Source organism: Bacillus rossius, chromosome 1, assembly GCF_032445375.1.
Source record: "Bacillus rossius redtenbacheri isolate Brsri chromosome 1, Brsri_v3, whole genome shotgun sequence".
NCBI lineage: Eukaryota > Metazoa > Arthropoda > Insecta > Phasmatodea > Bacillidae > Bacillus > Bacillus rossius.
The window spans coordinates 25,608,815-25,627,828 of record NC_086330.1 but is presented as its reverse complement, the minus strand read 5'-3'; the positions used below and the strand labels follow the sequence as shown (position 1 = coordinate 25,627,828).

The following is a 19,014-nucleotide window of genomic DNA, read 5'->3' as shown; positions in this document are numbered from 1 at the left end:
GAGACACAATTTATATTATTTTTAGTTAAGAAAAATTTAATTTTGACCTAGCACATGCTATTATTTTTTTGTGTTAGTCGTACGATGTGTTTTTCCGAATTTATTTTTACTTTGCCTGAATTTTGCAGAGTGGTATGTTATCAGCTCTCCCTTACCTTTTTGGAGGTATAGCCTGCATGATGTTTGGGGCCATCTCGCAGTGGCTACAAAAAAATGAATACACAAGCAGGAAGACTGCGTACTACATTTTCAATGGCATATGTAAGTAAAACAAATATTTACTGGTAGCATGCTCTCAAATCATGTGATGTGATGTCAATATAAACCGTGCGAGTGTTTTATTTTAATGCGTTATTTCGATTATTCTTGTAATGGGGAAGCTTGATTTTAAAAAAAATCTATTGGACATACGTAATTGCTGCATTACACTGTATGTCAATAGAGAAAACCTGAATATTGGAAAAAATACACAAACAGAAAACAAGCAAAAATCAGCAGATGTCAAATGTTAAATGTATAGAAAAAACAGAGAATTCCGTGAAAGGAACTATTCAGAAAAATATAATGAAACAGTTGCAACAAAAACCATCCGGACCTTGATCCCAGTGAGTTCCATCCTTCCTTACCGCAAGTAATTCATGTCCGGTTAGCATCAGCGTTCTGATAATGACAAGCGGAAATTTTTGTCACACAGTGGTTCCAACCCCCAAGGCAACAGACTTCTACGACAGAGATGTACAAAATTTGGTACCACGGCATGACAAAAGTCTCAATTCCGGTAAAAATAAAAAAAAACAAAGACCTTAGACAACACAACACAAACCCAACGAAGATACCAAATTTATGATATAACGATGCGCAGGTGAATACACAGATGAAATTTAAAAAATGTTCTGGCAACATGACCACAGCACAGAAAAAACACAGTAGACTTCCTTAGACTTTTCGGGAACTGAGTTCAATTCCAGTCATCAGGCACAAACGGACTTATGAAATTCATTTAATTTTGTTTCTAAAAATTGGTTGTCTGTAAAGTCGGTTTGCGGAAGATAGTTTGACGTGACGTCAAAACAAAACATTGATGAAATGATTGCATACTTTTATGAATAAAATTGAATCATTTTTATTGAATTATCACTATTTTATATTGATACAAAGAAGGAATGAAATGAAATATACAATTTAATTGATAAATTTACTTTTATTTGCACTTATTAATTCAAATATGTTTATTACTTTAACGAATAGATTATTTCAACTATAACTTTTTTACATGTTTGCTATTTAACTTCTTCCAAACTGTGTTATTCTGTTAAGGATGGGACGATGATAGGAAAAGTAGGAAACGAATTGGAGTGTTTCAAGTTTAATGTGCCTCGAAGAAGTCAAATCGATGGTTGTTCCAATCGAGTGTAAGAGAGATAGATGCGTAACGGGACACTTTTTTCGTGCGTGCAGCCGGCGTTCATCGATTTATTAGACGTTGCCACGTCAAAAAGGCACCCTTGTATAGGTGGTCTGTTCACGACCTGTATCTTTTGTTTTTTCCCTACTGTGTCGTAGCTTGCTTCGGTCCTGCCGCGTGCCTGGTGGCCCTCACGTTCGTGGAAGGCACCACGTCGACGATCGCGCTGATGGTGTGCATCCTGGTGCTGTTCAACGCCTACTACGGCGGCAGCTTCACCAACCTGCTGGACCTGGCCATCAACTACGTGGGCATCATCACGGGTATCCAGCTCACCTTCTCCAACACCACCGGCATCTTGTCCGCCCAGGTGGCCGGACTGCTCACCGACGGACAGGTGCGCTGAAATCCACATGATGGGTGTGCAGGTTTTTACTAACGCCGTCATTGTCGCTAACTGCTGCCAGCCTGCGACTGGGTCTGCACAGTCAAATGCCTGTATCTTCTTCTGTCCCTCCACCGTTCCTCCTCCATCACTCTGTTCCCTTTTTATCCCATCTACTCCTTTAACTATATGTTTTTTTGGGGTGACTGAAATGCTGCCCCTTGGAAGGGCAGCCTCTTATGATTTTTCTGGCAATGGTTTTTTGTACAGCGACTGGAAGGGCAGCCCATCCAATTTCTGAAAGCGTGTTTCTTGAAGTGTTTAAATAATCCTGAAAACTTGCCCCTTGGAAGGGCAGCCCATCAGGATTTTTCTGACAGTAGTGTTTTTGAAAGGTTGTCTGAATTGTTGCCCCTTGGATGGGCAGCCCTTCAGGATATTTCTGACAGTGGTTAGTTTGTAAAGCGACTGGAATGGCAACCCTTCCAGTATCTTAAAATGTGTCTATTTTCGTAATTTAATAATCCTGAATTGTTGCCCCTTGGAAGGGCAGCCCATAAGGATTTTTCTGACAGCGGTGTTTTTGATAGGTTGTCTGAATTGTTGCCCCTTGGATGGGCAGCTCTTCAGGATTTTTCTGACAGTGGTTAGTTTTTAAAGTGACCTAACCTAACCTAACCTAACCTAAACTAACAACAGCCATTAGCAACAATTCAGACAACCTTTCAAAAACACTACTGTCAGAAAAATCCTGAAGTGCTGCCCTTCCAAGCGGCAACAATTCAGACAACCTTTCAAAAACACCACTGTCAGGAAAATCCTGATGGGCTGCCCTTCCAAGGGGCAACAATTCAGCTCCCCCGTTTTTTTCCCCTTCCTCTTTAGTTTTTCTTGGGGGCTTTTTCCTGTGTAATTCAACTCTATCATCCTTCTTTTTGGTTCTGACCTCGCTGGACTTTCACTAAGTATATCGAAGTCCTAGCTTGGTAATACGGGTTCTATTCGCGATAGAATTAATCCCATATTTACGTATTATTAAATAACGCAGTATAAACAAGCGTAGGTCTAGTTTTTTTTCAGTTACAAGTAAGCTAGTGGGGTTATTTTCATGCGACTATTAGATATTAGAGCTTTGTGTTATTAAATTACACAGGGTTTCTGGATTCTTTCATTAATAACCTTTATGAACATTGCAACTTTTTGTTTAGTTTTAAATTAATAGAAAGCAATTCCTGAATAATGTTTACTGTTTTATAATGCTGAGTTAAAAATTGGAACATAAGACTTGATGAGTAAATTTTATAAATCACATAAATGCAAACATACCTAGGTAAATGCTTAATAACCCCACCGACACTGGGCGCACAGTATCCAAACTTCTTCAGCATTTGAATTAGTGAACTAATCGTTTAAATAGATTGCTCGCCATGAACTTCACTCTGGTCTTCTGAAATATTGGTAACCTAAGGTAGCTCTTTTAATTTCTTCGCAGTGTATTTGGGTCGTTTTTGGCTGCTATACGAGCTTTCTTTTGACGCCTTGCTTGTAGCTCCCCTCAATATGCCTTTTTTTTTCTTTTATTCATGCTTCGAGCGGTTTTAACCTTAGCAGAAAAAGCTTCTTCTGGTTCATTCTTGTATGGTGACGAACTTAGTACGGCTGTTTTTCCACGTCTTCTATCATTGACATTTAATCTCCGTTGCCCTTGAGAGATTTTGAGAAAATTCCTCGGGGATTCTTTGAAAGTGGTTTGCAGTTGACATAAAACCAACTAATCTGGCAGTTGACAGCCAACTGAGCTGAGTTAGACAGAAATGGCTAATTAAATAGCGCACTAGTTTGTTATACTGTAGACACTTCAGTGGCTCGAGGCACTGCTACAAGTGTAGGTTCAGCGGTTGTTTCTTACTTTACAGGCCTTTTGGTTGTTTCCGCAAGTGCAAACATCCAGGTTGTATTGATACATCGCAGTTTTCCCAAGTTCATTCCAGACACTAGCTGCTTTCATGAATGCTGTACCACATAATTTACCTAGTTGGTTAATATATACTGCTATTCCTTGGTGCATCTGCAACCACTTTAGACTCTCAGTGGGATAACATGTTATCAAAGGAGCTGTAAGTCGAACATCAATAGGCTGCAGGCGATGTCTTGTGTGTTAGAATGGAAATCTCAGCAAAATCGCATTACTTATTCGTGCTATAAATATCAATCAACTCCATGTTGTGTATCTTGTCTGTATAACAAACAATCACTGTTTTTTTAGGCTGAGAAGATAAGGCTTTATGCTTAACCCACATCATTAATATATATTTACACATCCATCCAAAGACAGCAGTACTTATATGGTGGACATCATACGAAAGTTCAGTCTTCCCTCTTTGTCTTGGGAATAAAAACATTGTCATCATGTAATTTCCACCAGCACTTACAAGCTTCTGCTCTTTCAAGAGTACCTCGTTCCTCAATAGAGAGACCTCCTACTTGTGTTTTTCCTAGTAAGCCAAAACACTTCCTTATAGGCATAATGCCGGTTTCATCTCCAATACACATTTTACATTTTGGCTTGTATCAAAATTGCGGGCCCCTCATGAAAATCCTACAGATTTGCCCCTTAGATCCACCAATTCTACCTCTTGGGCATGTGTGAACATTGGTTTTAGTGACCTAAGCCTAACATTAAGACCAAAATGTTAGGAACTGAAATAATATAAAGTTAAAGGCCAATTTACGTTCTGCCTTCATTAGCTGACTTTCAGTTGAGACACTAACTTATAAAGTATTGCGTGAAACGCCGTATTATTGATATGCTTTAAAGTGCATTTTCATACCTTCAGGTAGAAAATTAATGGTTTCACGCATTCTCCTCAATTTAAGACTGGCACTCAGGTGTTCTTTTGAACTTCTCCGTGTTTATAAACTAATCTGAATAGCAACAGTAGAACAAACACATTATCATTACAACATTTAAAACCTTTAGAATAAGAAGAGCTCAAGCGGCGTTAAACAGAATACCTAGCAAAAAATAAACTGCTAAAACCAGATACTAGGAAATATTTAGTTTTATTCAAATTAAAGTTCTTAATTTATAATTATTTATTTTAAGACAGGCAATGGTTTATTTGAATAATAAACTTGCCTTTACACTACTTCAAAACATTAAATATGTTCAGAACATGTAAAACCGTTAAAAATAATATAGATATCACTATAAGTTATATGTTTAAAATTTTCGATTCATAACAAATACAAAAATAATTTCTTCACTATCTGAACATTCTCTGCATTTTCACAACAGATACATCTGGAAGGGCGGTACCTATCCTGTTTTAACATGACTTCCCGTTTTAGCCACCTCTCTCCTACTCGTGGTTGATTATGGCTGTATTGGTTTCAATTATATCTTCCAATCAATATCATTTACAGTTATGTATATGGTTAAAATTCAAACACAAGTAATATTTAATAATAATATCACAGCCCTACATTTTTCTTTGTAGTATGACTTTGCAATGAAGTTACAGAAGGTTACAATTTTTTCGTGAATTTGGTCAGCTTTGGTTTTTATTCAAATTTAATAGTTGTATGTATATATATAGATATATACTGTAATATAAGCATGGCTTTTAGGCTTTTGTTTGAAACAATACTGCAAGTTAATTTATTATGGTAAAGACTAGGCCAGAACTAACCAAAAAGATATTTAAGTAGCTTCATTTTGTTTATAATAATATTACGTGGATGTTCGTGGGGTTTAAAACTGTCCAATTATAATAAATATATGTGGTGAGACTATCATTGATTAACTCACAAGCTTAAAAGCGAAAACAAAATCCTCATAAAAATAAATAAACTATTTTCATTTTAGTTTGTTTAGTCAGCTTTGTTAACATTACATTTCTCTTGCATACTTCCCTTTATAAGTTATTTTCGACATCATAAGATAATTGCAAATATATGAAACTCAACTTCTTCTGTTTCAGCAAACGCATGAGCAGTGGGCCAAAGTATTCTACATCGCCGCCGGGATAATAGCGCCTCCGTACGTTTTCTTCCTGTTTTTCGGATCGGTAGAAGAACAGCCGTGGAACAAGCAAGGGGATGACGACGACGACGAAACACCGCCAGACCCAGAGATACTGCAAATCAAGATGTCCATCAAAAAACAGAGGATCAGCATTGACCAATTCCCGAACGTGTGACTGCTGTGGCCCAGGCCAAAGTCACGCGCGTATAACGGCACGGGCCACGTGTACGGGAACAATTATACGGATAGCGTGCGTCAAAACCGTAGAGCAAAGATACGAGGGCGTATCAATAAGTAATGCTCATAATGTGAAAGAAAAAAGTAATGAATGACAATATGAAAAATAAATTAAATAATAGCCCATTTATTACTTTTCCACATTACTCCTATTCATGCTAAGACATTTGTCCCAACGATAGATCAGTTTGAGAATCCTGGTCTCATAGCACCCAGTCCTGCGAGTTCGCACGGCCCGTTTGAATCAAATTTCTTACCGGCAAGGAACTTCTTCGTGGGTCGAAACAGATGGAAATCGGAAAACGCCAGGTCAGGGCTGTAGGGTAGGTGCCCATCAAAACTCCCCAACTTATCTCTGGTTTTTTTTTTTTTTTTTTTTTTTTTTTTTACGAATTTGTACTGTCAATACTGTCTTTTCCGCCTTTCCGAATGGATCTCTCCCGCTTTCTTTCCTTTCATGCAATAAATAAATCTTATCAAAGCCCGTTGCTCCTTCACAGTTGACGATGTAATCGCTGACGGCATTTTACCGAATGCTATCCGTATGTGGAATCACGAGACCTTGCATTGCGGCCATTCTGTAGCGCCCTCTGGGGGTCCCTTTTTTAAGTCAATAATTTCATTTTTACTCATTATTTTCCTACTTCAAAATGGACATGCGCGTTTCTCATTGATATGCCCTCGTGAAAGTTGAGCGCCTTCTGGGCTTCGCAGTTGACATTTTTGGCAAGCATTTTTGGCGCCTACAATTATGTAAAACGTTCGCCACACCAACATTCGCTTCACCTATCATCATCAAGGATACATTATAAACGTTTGAACGGATATTTCCTTTCTTCGTGTAAAATAAAAAATAAACATTTTAAGTGTAAGTGTGCCTTAATAAATTGAATAGCGTTTGTATAACTTCGGGAAAATTTACCTTGAAATCTTAAGAAAGTAATATTCTGAAATTAATTTGCTTATCGGCTAAACTCATCTTATAGACTAAAACTACTATAAAATTGATTATTTAAAAATTTTATTATTTTCACGTTTTATTCCCTAAACAAATGTTAACAGACACTGATCATTAGGAGAACAAGGGTCACAAACCTATCAAATATCATGATTTCTCATTCTAAGTTTTGGATTTTATCATTGCAAATAAAAACAAAACTTTTTTTTCAACTATTGTGATTTCTCATAGCACGGGTCGGATTTTATTATTACAAATACACAATTCGCCGTAGCCTAAATTCACTGTTCCTTTGTGTTCCCTCTACGGTCAAAACCTGTTGTCTGCAGGTAGCTGTTTCTGCAGGATTTGTAAAAGCTGCATGCTCCCTTCCCGTATTAATGTAACAGTCCCGTCTTGAGAGCTAAATGTTTACTTGTCGTTCGTCACGTAGATGTGCAACAAGGGCGAATGTCCTGGGACTAAGTACGTATTTCTCACCATGGACACTGAGTCCGAGCATTAGTTGCAAAAGTGTTCCAGCAGCTTCTTGGAGTATCCTTACAAATTATTGCCATAAAAACATAAAGGAAAATTTCAGCTTCTCTGAAACTTTCGTCATTGTTAAATCCCCAAATCCCTCCCACCCAACCCAAAAAAAAAAACACTTCATGCACCAAAATACCTACCACCCGGTTATAAATAGGAAACTATTATTAAAATTAATATGGGGAATAGAGTTATAGTATAGTTTTAATTAATTGTAAGTTTTTCAATAAAAATACACAACTTTTTTGTTGAGGAATAATTTTTTTGGTATCGTAAAGCTTAAAGAATTTAGATATGTATGTCGTGAAAATAAGAGAAGACTTTTAAGTTTTATTAGCTTTAAATCATTATGTAAATAGTAAAGAATTAATCTATCGGAGAAATGATGATAGGCCTAATGAATCCAAGTTGAAACCTGTAACACAATAAAAATTAAAAATCTGCAAAACGATCAGTTCAAGCACAGTCTCAAACATGAATTTCTATTAGGAAGTATATTATTATATCATTTCCAGGGGAAAAATGTATCACTTATCGTATTAAATGATGATGATAAACGGACGTCCACTGCAGAACCCACTCTAGCACTCTCATTTGACAAGTCATTCAGTTAACCTTAAATTCTCATTCCATATGACAAAAGTTTTGCTTCCACGTGACATTGAACTTTAAACTATGTTCCTTTTTTTAAGCATGTGAAGTGAGCGGCAAGCATTCAGAATAGTGGCATCGACGCAACAAACGGAAAACATTACATATATTCTGTAGATCTGAGCCTGGTCGCTTTTTGCGAATGATTGTTTTTGATGAGTCGTCACTGATAATAAATTTATATGTAGTAGAATTTTATTTATTTAAAAAATACCTTACCCTGTTCCTACATTTTTTTAATGATATACTTGGTTCGAAGTTGAGCATAAAATTTGACATAAAATTTCTTAACATTTGATTTAATTTGTAATTAAATAAAGATTATTTTGTAGTGTTAAGTACTCATTTCATCATTACTAAGGTTTTTATACAGCAATGCTACTTTGCTGCAGATTTAAAAAACAAATACATAAATTGGAAACATTTGTCGAATGGTTGTGAAAGGACTGTATCCAAACTCTAGTTAAGATTTAGAACAACACAAGATTTATTATATTTAGAATATTCCAGTGCAATCTTGGCTATGCATAATGAAGTAAATTGCTGATGGTCACTTCATACAAAATAGCCGGGTTTGCCCAAACCAGGTCACCTTCAAATAAGGTTAAGACATAACGAGGCATCTTTAGCCAATGTGAAAGATCCAATGCCAGGTGCATAAACATCGGAATTGAACTTAATTCAGATCATAAAAAGGAAGAGAAGTGTCAGAAAATTTTATCACGTTGAAATTTTATAGTGGGTAAATTTTTAAAATGTATATTTTCTTTAATCATAACTTGTTACTGGTATTGGTACTCCAGTAAAATGGTCCTATGTACTCTTCTTTGCTCGAATGTCATCATACGATAGTGATGGACCAAAATATTTGATAATACTGAAAAGTTAAACAAAATACTTGAAAATTAGATAACAATTTTCACATTTTAAAAACAGTATGATTAACCTACTACTTAAGAGGTGGTTTTTTTTACTATTCTTAACCTTAAAATTTAGTTTTCCTAGGTTGTGTTATAATTGTATGAAATATCAATTTATTCTTGGTTTCTAGTGTTTTTTTTTTCCTTTGATATTTGCCGTTACCGATGCACATGCATTGCTAAATATATAAATCATGTCATTCAGTATTTAATTGTAAACCATTTCTTATCACCAGCCACATCCAGTTTATTACTATCAGATAAACAATTAAATGACGTTTTAGACAGACTTCAGACAAACAGGATTTTGAAATTTTACCGTTTTTAGTTAATGATCGAGACAAGTATCTTAGATTTCTATAAACAGTTGTGTCAGTTCAGATAAATCTATACGTTTTTAATTCTAATATGTTTTGAATGAAGTACTGTCTGTGTATTTGAATTTTTTTCAAGAAATTGCAGTTCTGTTAAGAAGTGACGCAGAGACAAAATAGTTGTTCTGTAGCGAATAATTCGTTAATGCAATTCAAATTATCTCATGAACTTCAAGCCGTTAGTTTAGGTGTCCTAACTTTAATTTTGACGTGCTTTCGGTTCCTTCGGGCACCATCGGACCTCCTTGGGAAAAGGGGGGGGGGGGAGTAAATTGCCCCCAAAATTGTCGGGTCTTGGAAAATTGATTTTGTAGTGCATTTCAAGGAATTAAAAAAAACAAACTATAATCAACTTTTAACTAATTATGTAATCAAATCTTAAAGTTTGATTTTAAACTACTTATAATTGTATCAATTTTAAAATTTGCAAGTTATTGTAATCCGGATGAAAACACAATAATTTCATGACTTTAACATGAAGAGTTAAGGGGGAGGGTCATAGGAACAAAAAAAAAACTACTTTTGAACTGTGGGCAATAACCTCGCGTTTTGTGTATCCATAAGGCCGGGCCATGGTGGCAACTTTTCCCGGGGCTAGGCTGCCCCGATTCCCCCTCCCCTTCTCACGATGTCAACCCTCAAAATTTCGATAATTTCAAAAACTTATTTCTTTTTTTAGATTCAGATTGTTTCAGATCCAAGAGGCCGGAGCATAGTGTAAAATGTGCCCGAGGGTTCGACTGACCCCCTCCACCCGCAAGGGTGGTCTATTGCCCCCAATTTTTCGAAATTCAGGAAAAAATTAAAGTCCGTTGATTCTGAAGTGCTCCCGAGGTCTTCAGGCACCATCGTACCCCGTAGGATGAGCCTTCTTGGTTGGGGGGAGGGGGTATAAATCAATTTCCTCCAAAATTTTTGGGACTCTGAAAATTGATTTTCTGGTGCGTTTTGAGGAGTATTCCTTAGTGGAACATCAGTGAGTCAAAACCACCACCCCAACCCCCTCCTGGCCCTTTTCAATTAAATGTTCTTTTTCTCAATAAATATTGTTAACTGGATAACTCTTTTGGAGAAACATATCAAAAAATTTACATAATATTGACTTTCAGTATAATCATAGAGTAATATTGTTTTCTATAGAAGAATGATAAAAATAAAAAGTAAATAATTTTAAAATTTAAATAAATTGTTCAAAACATAAGAATGAACTACAACTCTCTATAATGTAATTTTAATAAGCTTAAAATAAAAATGAATTAATAAACAAAACAATTAATTTAAATTAAAAAGTATGTTCATGTTCATATTGACTGTCCTAAAGAATAGCCATTTGTGATAGAAAATTCAAGACAACTGATATAAAGCACCCCGCGCCTTTTTTCATTAAAATTAAATATTTATTTTCTTACTGGATTCTTATTTAAGCTTATTAAAAAATTACGTTATACAGAGTTGTAGTTTATTATTTAGCCTTTGAAAATTTTACTTCAACTAAAAATTATTTTTTACTTATTTGTTTAATATAATTTGATTCATCTTCATTTTTAATTTCGTTATAATTTTTAATAAAATGATAAATGTTGTTTAAATTGATTACCTACTTTTGAAAATCTGGTTATCAAAATGCAAATAGATGGAAAAACATACAAAATTAATTACAGAAAAATATTTATTAATTTTTATTCAGTTAACTGTCAAAATATAGCTATAACGATGTACGTGATTATTTATAACGTCAAACGTTATTATCGCAAAAAAAAACGTTTTTTGAAAAAACTTTTATTGGATGGGCAAAAGTAGTCATTAGCCTAACCATATTCTCATTATACTTCATACAAAAGAGAAATAACTATCATGCACTTCTTAAATGAAAAATTTCCGAAAAAAAAAAGAAACATTGTTATGAAGATAGTGATTAAATAAATTCAAGTTACGTCCACCAGTTCAACGTTTATAATTGATAAGCAAATACGTTTTGGGAATTTTATCAAATAAATAATTGTTAACTACGTGGATTCACTTCTATAACTTTGTAAATTACTAATATGTAATGGCCTAGATTTATCTCTGGATCTAAATAGTGGATGTTTTATTAAGGTAAACATCCTATCTGACATTCAAAAAACATTTAACTCTTTAAGGCATGATTAACATTGTATTCGCACGTTTAACGTATATCCTATTCAAATATTTTGTGGGAAAATGGAAAAAGTACAAGTGGCGTAGATATACAGATACCAACTTTGAATTTATTTCTTTTTCGTTGTTTCCCCACACGAACATAAGTCACGGGGTGTTGACAAGGGGGTAAGAAATACAGTGGTTCCGACGCCAAAATTTGAGAAAAGAACGCATCTCAAGGCGTAAAGAAAAGGAGGAAGTTATTTAAGGGGAAATGTTTCAGCTCTCTGAAAGAATTCAATTTCCTGCTATCACAATGAGAGTTGCCGAACGAAAAAGAAAATGTACGGGAAAAAATATACACTACAACATTTACGGGAGGTATAGGTTTTTCTATATACAAACACATACCTAACCCAAAAACAATTTATTTCTACGCTTGTGCATTTAAATTAGTTTATCTATTTTACACATATCTGAAATATTTTGTTATCTAGAAGATGAATTTCATGATTATATTTTTTATTTATCATTTCTCCTGTGTATACAAGCAATAAGAACTCTTCAAAATTAAATAAACGTTCTTAACTTCCGTATCACTTAATGAAATCAGTAAGCTATATATTTTGTTGAGTATACATAAGAAAACCGAAGTATTTTATTTATTTTCTCCTAAATGAAGTTTATTTTAAATGAATTTTAGCTATACGGAAGCTTCTATAGCTTTATAAATATGTATAGGTACTAAAATAAATGTTTTAAATAACTACGTAAAATTTCAAAACAAAAATTTAGTAATGGTAAAAGATAAAATAATGCAATAATAAATCGTGGCTAACACACTGTGTCATTTTATACCTAGCCATAAAGTTGTTTAAGAGAGCATTAAGACACATAACTATCTTTAACTATTTGAACAAAACATTCTATCTTTTAAATTAAATATCGCTTAACCAAAATTTTTAACCATTTACAAGACATTATTTAGATGATTTTTAATATTATTTTCGTGAAAATAAAGGTTTAGATGATTTTTTTCATTAATCATCAAACGTTTTAAAGACCTTAAAGACATATCAATATTACTGGGAAGGTTTAAAAGTATAGTTTTGCATTTATTAAACTCCGTATTCGAGTTATTTTTTCCCACTCTTAAACAAAATTGTATATAATTTTACTTAACTTCATTAAAAAAGTTATTAAAGATACTTCAATGAAATTAGGAACAGTGTTGTGGTTGCTATTCACAGCCCACAACGAAAGATTATTTTTTTCCCTGGACTGGACTTTGTTTTGCCCCTGGGTGGTATTACTTCCGTCGAACATCTGCGCGTTGCGGGTGACTTGTCTTCCCGTCAAGGCTTCTCAACGAGTTTCGCGCGCCTCGGCTGTGACAAGGGAGCGGTGGGAGTGGCCACGTGACTGGTCATGTGATTACCACCCCTCATTTCGTCGCCGAGTAAGTAGGAGTAACTCGATCATTCTGGTTCGTTCGGGAACCAGAGGGGTGCACGTACCGCCGACCTGGGCAGAGCAAGCAGGAGCCACAGTGAAGGGGTGGGAGTACCTACCACGTCTTCAAGAACGTATGCCAGACTGCCAGACTGCCAGACTGCCTGAAGAACGTCACTATGTCCGACTGCGCACCGATCGCCGGAGTTGGACTTAGTCTCTGTGACTGGTAAGAAGAATTCCGATTACTCTGGAATCGGACTTGGCCCAGTCGTCGACGAGGAATCCTGGAGTGTATTATGGAAGAGTGGCAGAGTGAAGAAGGTAATCGTCAGCGACCTGAAGTTTCAACTCGTGTTGCGAGCTGGGAACTCGTTGGGCCAGGTGTTTTTTTTTTTTTTTTTTTTTTTTTTTGTGAAAAGTCGCTCTGAAGTTTTGAGCCCAGAGGGAGGTGGCTAGTAGCAACAGAAGTTGTAAAATTGTCGTCGTCAATGTGTCAAATTCTACTCGCTGGGCGAGTAGAAAGTAGCGAGTGGAAAGTATGAAGGGGATGGCATATGAGCGTGAGCATGAGCGTGAGTGCTTGACGAGAAACAATCGGTGGTGGTTGATTTGAGGCAGGGCTTGATACGGCAGTGAATATGTGCATTTTTTTTTCCCCCTGCAATTGACTTCAGATCTTCGAGCAGCTGTTGAGTTTCGCTGGTAGTTGGGTGCGAACACTGCGGAACACTTGTTCGCACCAACTGGATTGAGTGCGCCAGGGGAGGGGAATCTGGAATCGCGGAGTCGCAGTCGCCGGGCAGACTTGGTGTTCCCGTCTCGGAGCGCGCCAAGGAAGTCCGGCCGAAGCGCTGTTGGGGCAGGAGAGCGCTACTCGGCGGGCGAGCTGCTACGCAGATACGACTCGCGGGGCGAGCCCGGGACAGGACGGCCTGCAGACACTGCAAGGCGAGTGATCTGCTGGCATTGATCCGCACACACGAGGGATTTAATTTAGATTGGTTGGGCGTTGATGATGTTGGCCCGTGAATCCACGTTCACCCTTGATGCGTATTATACGCATTAAAAATATTTTAGTCAATTTTAATATTGTAAATAATTTTTTGGTTTAAATATTTTGTTTACAAGCAAGTTATGTTAATATTAGTTTTAGTATTAGTATTACTCGCTTGCCATAGCTCTTCTTAATTTTCAAGTGAGTTGATTATTTATTGAAACTCATAGAATGTGAATTTAAGAGACATTCTATTTTTTTTAACAATGAAATTCCTTTGTTATTCCCACTAGAAAATAATGTTTTTTTCAATCCCCTTACTTGTGTTTTGTTACGGTTAGTTTACGACTTGTTAATATTTGAAATTCGTTTTTTGACAGCTCCAGGTTGTAGTAAGAATGGCCATGTGTACAAGACTATTTGAGTGCTCGAGTTTTACATGTTTGCAATTGTTCAGTATTTATTCGTTGTTAATAAAATGTGCGACTTTTACAACACAGTTTTTTTTGTGTTCTCTCTAACTCAATACCTTGTTTCCTCTCTTTGTGGTGGGGGGGGACAACATAATTGGGTTATTTTCTTTGCTAGGATAAGTTACTCTAGAATTTGGTTGTGAATATTTTGTGGGACGCAGAAAAATCTATATTTTTTTGGCGGGACGTGAACTCAAACTTAGTTCCACCCAATGCGGAAGGTTAGCGCTTTTTTTTTGTGTTTTTCACGTGTAAACGTGAATAAAATAAAGGTGGGTTAGAACGTCTTGACACTTCCTTGGTCATGTTAACCATCAAAAACTTAATTACTTAATGGGACAACCACATATATAAAAATACTTAAATCATATTTGCGAACGTAGAGCCCTTTTGAGAGGTAATTCCAACATAAAACTCAAACACATGTGTCACGGTGTCCCTGGGGCCGGTAAGTTACCACCCTCTTCAGGAAGTTTATGGTAATAAAATTAACAGAAGACTTAAATTATTTTTAAAAAATACCTGAACACTTTCTCATAGCTTGGTAGCTGGCACAGCCTGAGTAGGTTCAGAAAAAAGAAAGTTAAGTTTACGCTGAATTTCCTAAAAATCGACTCGTGCCCCTTAAGCATCTCAAAATGCTTCCAGGTGACGATGTTTTCAGGACAGATCATGCATGTTGCCGCATCAGTGTTTGCTAGAACCTGTGGTTCCTACTACTGTTCTTAATTTATTCCAAATTTGTTAGAAAAAATTACCACTTAAAAAATAGGTGCATGGCTTCAAGGGTTTTGTTTTCTTTCCTCTGCAATATAAAACGTTATATATTTATAAATAATGAGTTTTCCTTAGTTAATTCTAGTCGACATTTAGTACTAAATAGTTTCAAAGAATTTTTTTCTAATGTCTGTAATGTCTGTAGATTTTCACTGATGAACACTGAAAAATTCTCTTTATTATAAAATGACACGGCACATCAAAACGCCAAATACATAATTTTAAAAAAATAAAAAAAATTAATACTTTTATATATATTATGAGCTATGAGGAGTAGCATATCTCAGAGTTTGTGTTTGTATTATTTTTCATACGAAATTTGAAATAATTCTAAAAAGTTTTTTTTTTATTTTGTAGATGCAAACTTGCATTTATATATTTATAACCAATGTTTTTAGGTAGTGTTTATTTTCCAAAATAAGTCTTGTAAACTAACACCTAGAGTATAGAATTTTTAAATTTTTGCATCAAATTGTATAATGTAAAGTACTAAAAACAAATTCATTTAAACTTTCTTATTTTAGTACATACTGTACGAGCTATGCCTTATTTTACATACCATGACTCATTTAAAAGTTAATTTTTTATATTTGATCTTCGTCATTTAAACAAAAATTTGGTTATGTATTGCATTAAGTGTATTCCGTAGTTTATGGAACTTAATATTTTATATAATTTTTAATTAACGACTTCGTTACTCTTGAGCAGATGTTTACATACGTCTGTCATTTCATTAAAAGTGCAATCATACGATATTCATTAAAATATTTTTGTAACTTATATTTGAATTAAATAATTAATTCACACAAAATATAATAATATAATAATATAATGCTTATACATTGTGAATATGTGATGTTAGTAACTAAAGTGACTAAAAATGTAAATGATGGATAGCACTTAAATAAATCACACGTAGTAGCTATCTTATTTTTAATAATTATTTTAAAAGCTAAGATAATTGCATTCAAAAAATTTAAAAAAATTACTATCACTTAGAGTCACTTCAAAATCACTGATAACTAAATTTCTTTATTGATAGTCGTGGTTTTGTGTAACAATCTATACAACTTAACATTAACACAGATATCAAATATATTTTCTAACAGAAGTCTTTAGTAACTAAGAACAAATTGGCTGTCATGCCCTGTGAGTGTAAGTGCTATTTCAAGGAAGACGAGAAAAAATTAAGATCTTAAAATGAATAACGGTAATGTATTTTTGTTTCTCTAATTTTTTTATTTTATAACTTATTTTAGTATTATAGCAATATATTTATTGTTTGCTGAAGGTCGAAACAAATTATATTTCATTGGTTCTGAGTATGTGTTTGGATTAGTGTTAACCAATCACTATTTTGTTATAAAAATACCTTGTTTAATTTCTTGATTCAAGAACGTGTTGTTTATTTAAAATTTATACTTAAATAATTTACGTGTAATTAAACTATTTAAACCTTGAGAAGTAAAAATAGTATATTTATAATCTATTGTATGTTAATGCGTTTACTAATCACTGCGTTAGAATAGACTAAACTCATAAATTTTTTAATGGTTGCATATAACTTTTTCCCTGTTTAAAATAATAAACCTAAAAAAATATTAAACTCAAGAACTGCTAATGTTACTGCTTTCAAATTCAAACAATTTTTTTAATAGTTACTTTAGAATTTATTTATTTTTCATTGTATTGGGATATCTGAAATGTATCCAAAGATACGATATTTATTTACCAAAATCTAATAGCAGGTATCTAATAGCTTGAATTTAGATTGTAACATTAAAAAAACTAGACTTGAAAGTTTGATAAATAAATTCCAAGCAATAACTTGGGTCACTGTGGTTTTCTTAGTTGTTTTTAAGATTATTTTTAAGTTCTTTGTTTTTGTTAACTTGGAAGTAAGTAGGTATATCATCAGGCACACGTAGCATGTTTTCGAGTTAGTAACTCCACTAAATTGTTTTGTGATTGTTCCTAAACGAAAGACCCCAGAATGTATTTAGTTGACAGGGAAGCTTTAATATAACTTGAATTTAATGTTTATATCAAGGGGACCGCCAAGTCATGGGTGTATTTGTTTTAGTGAGGCGGGATCATAAGCTACTTCCAGCGCGGTATCACCTCTAAGTGCAAGTTTCTGAACTGGCGCGCAGTCTTCTCGTCTCGTACAGGACGACTATGAGATTAGAGCGGTAACCATATCGTTATGTAGCGAATAAATGAAGATAAAGTTGTGATGCAAGGCGCTTGAGTGATTTCAAGAATCTGTACCAAATGTCTAAAAATTACTCTTAAAACAAGTGATTTTAGTCCATTTTCACTGTCATAAAAAATAGTTTGAAAACAAATAACGCAAACAGATCTACTCTTACGCCTCAGAGTATTCTTAAATGCATTTCGTAAGCAGACACCAATGGGATACCTTGAGCAGTTTTCTAATCGAGTTGTTTCTTCTAAAGCTCTGCACACCGTGTGTGTGTCTGGTTAGGCAGGGCCCAGAATAAATAATGTTTTTCCAACTTTTTATCTAAATTAACTGGATTGCCATAGAAACCCGTTACTGAATCAAAACTGTTGACGCTAATCACCCATAAATAGTATTATTATTTAACCATTCATTTTAAAACTTGAAAGCGAATAAATATATTTTTTTAATATATTACTCAAGCTGTAGATATAGTTGCTCAAAAATAATATTTGAAGCCCTGATATAGCTCCACACACTAAAGGAACCAGTCAAGAAATATTTGGAGGGAGATGAACGCTTGGGGTTTTCAGTGGCTCACATTAATTTTATTTTTTGATTACAAAATCAAATCTAAATGTACGTGATCAGTATATTATAATGCTAACCTCGCGTTTATATTTTTACGGAAACAGAAAATAGTTTAAAATTATGTGATCGTGTAATACGACTGGCTTTGATTTAATTATTTCATTAAAGTTTAAGAAATTCATTTAGACGCCCGGATTTTAAATGTAAAAATATGTTTATAAGCAGATATGAGTTAAATTATGTGTACTATTTTGTTAGGCCTATATAAGTATTTTTATCTACGGTACATGTGTATTCGGTTTATCTTGCGAATGTTTAGATGTAGTATATATATTATATATATTATGCACCCTCATTTATGTCATTTTTTCAACATTTAAAGAAAAATTAAAAGTGATGGAAAAATTTGTAAAATAAATTTGTACTTTGCTTTTAACATACTCTCAGATATTCTGTATGAATACAGTAACTATTTTTTTATACTGATTATTATTTTTGAGTTGTGTTTGTGAGATTATTCATCCCAAATATCAACAAGAGATACAAAAACTATTATTTCTCATGAGACGATAACCTTTATTTGGAAACTCTGCGTGTGTTTTCTCAAATTTTACGTGACATGTCAATCGTTGAAGTAGTGTGTTTTTTTTTTGTGTTGTCGGTTTTTTACCCTTTTTGACAGCTGGCTAATACTATACCTATATTTTGTACACGTTGAATTATTTACCATCGAGGCTTGGTACATCAGAGATGGAGTTTACATATAATTCACGGGGAAATGATATTAATGCTAATGCGTACATTAAACCTGATAAATTATTCATTAGACATACTTTAATACGAGGTAAGTCCGCAAAGTAAAGTAAAAAGGCTATAATTCGTGCTAAAAATAATTTGGAAAAACTTTCACTACAAATTATTTACTGATTCTTG

At 34.4% G+C, this 19,014-nt stretch overlaps 2 protein-coding genes across 3 annotated transcripts in view; both read left to right on the top strand.

Moving 5' to 3' along the window:
• Positions 1-8,384, top strand: part of LOC134533381 (sialin-like) — a 32,292-nt gene extending 23,908 nt beyond the window's left edge. Inside the window, exons 7-9 of the mRNA XM_063370905.1 lie at positions 129-261; positions 1,564-1,802; positions 5,774-8,384. Coding sequence (XP_063226975.1) covers positions 129-261; positions 1,564-1,802; positions 5,774-5,992 — 591 coding nt within the window. The 3' untranslated portion in view covers positions 5,993-8,384. The remainder of the gene's footprint in view (positions 1-128; positions 262-1,563; positions 1,803-5,773) is intronic.
• An 8,028-nt stretch (positions 8,385-16,412) lies between these two features.
• The window catches only part of LOC134533364 (sialin-like), a 29,970-nt gene continuing 27,368 nt past the window's right edge, over positions 16,413-19,014 (top strand). The window contains exon 1 of one of the 2 annotated variants that reach the window (XM_063370887.1): positions 16,413-16,515. In XM_063370887.1, coding sequence (XP_063226957.1) covers positions 16,506-16,515 — 10 coding nt within the window. In that variant the 5' untranslated portion in view covers positions 16,413-16,505. Of the gene's footprint in view, positions 16,516-17,409; positions 17,498-19,014 lie in introns of those variants that run through there. The other variant, XM_063370894.1, reaches the window with a different exon arrangement.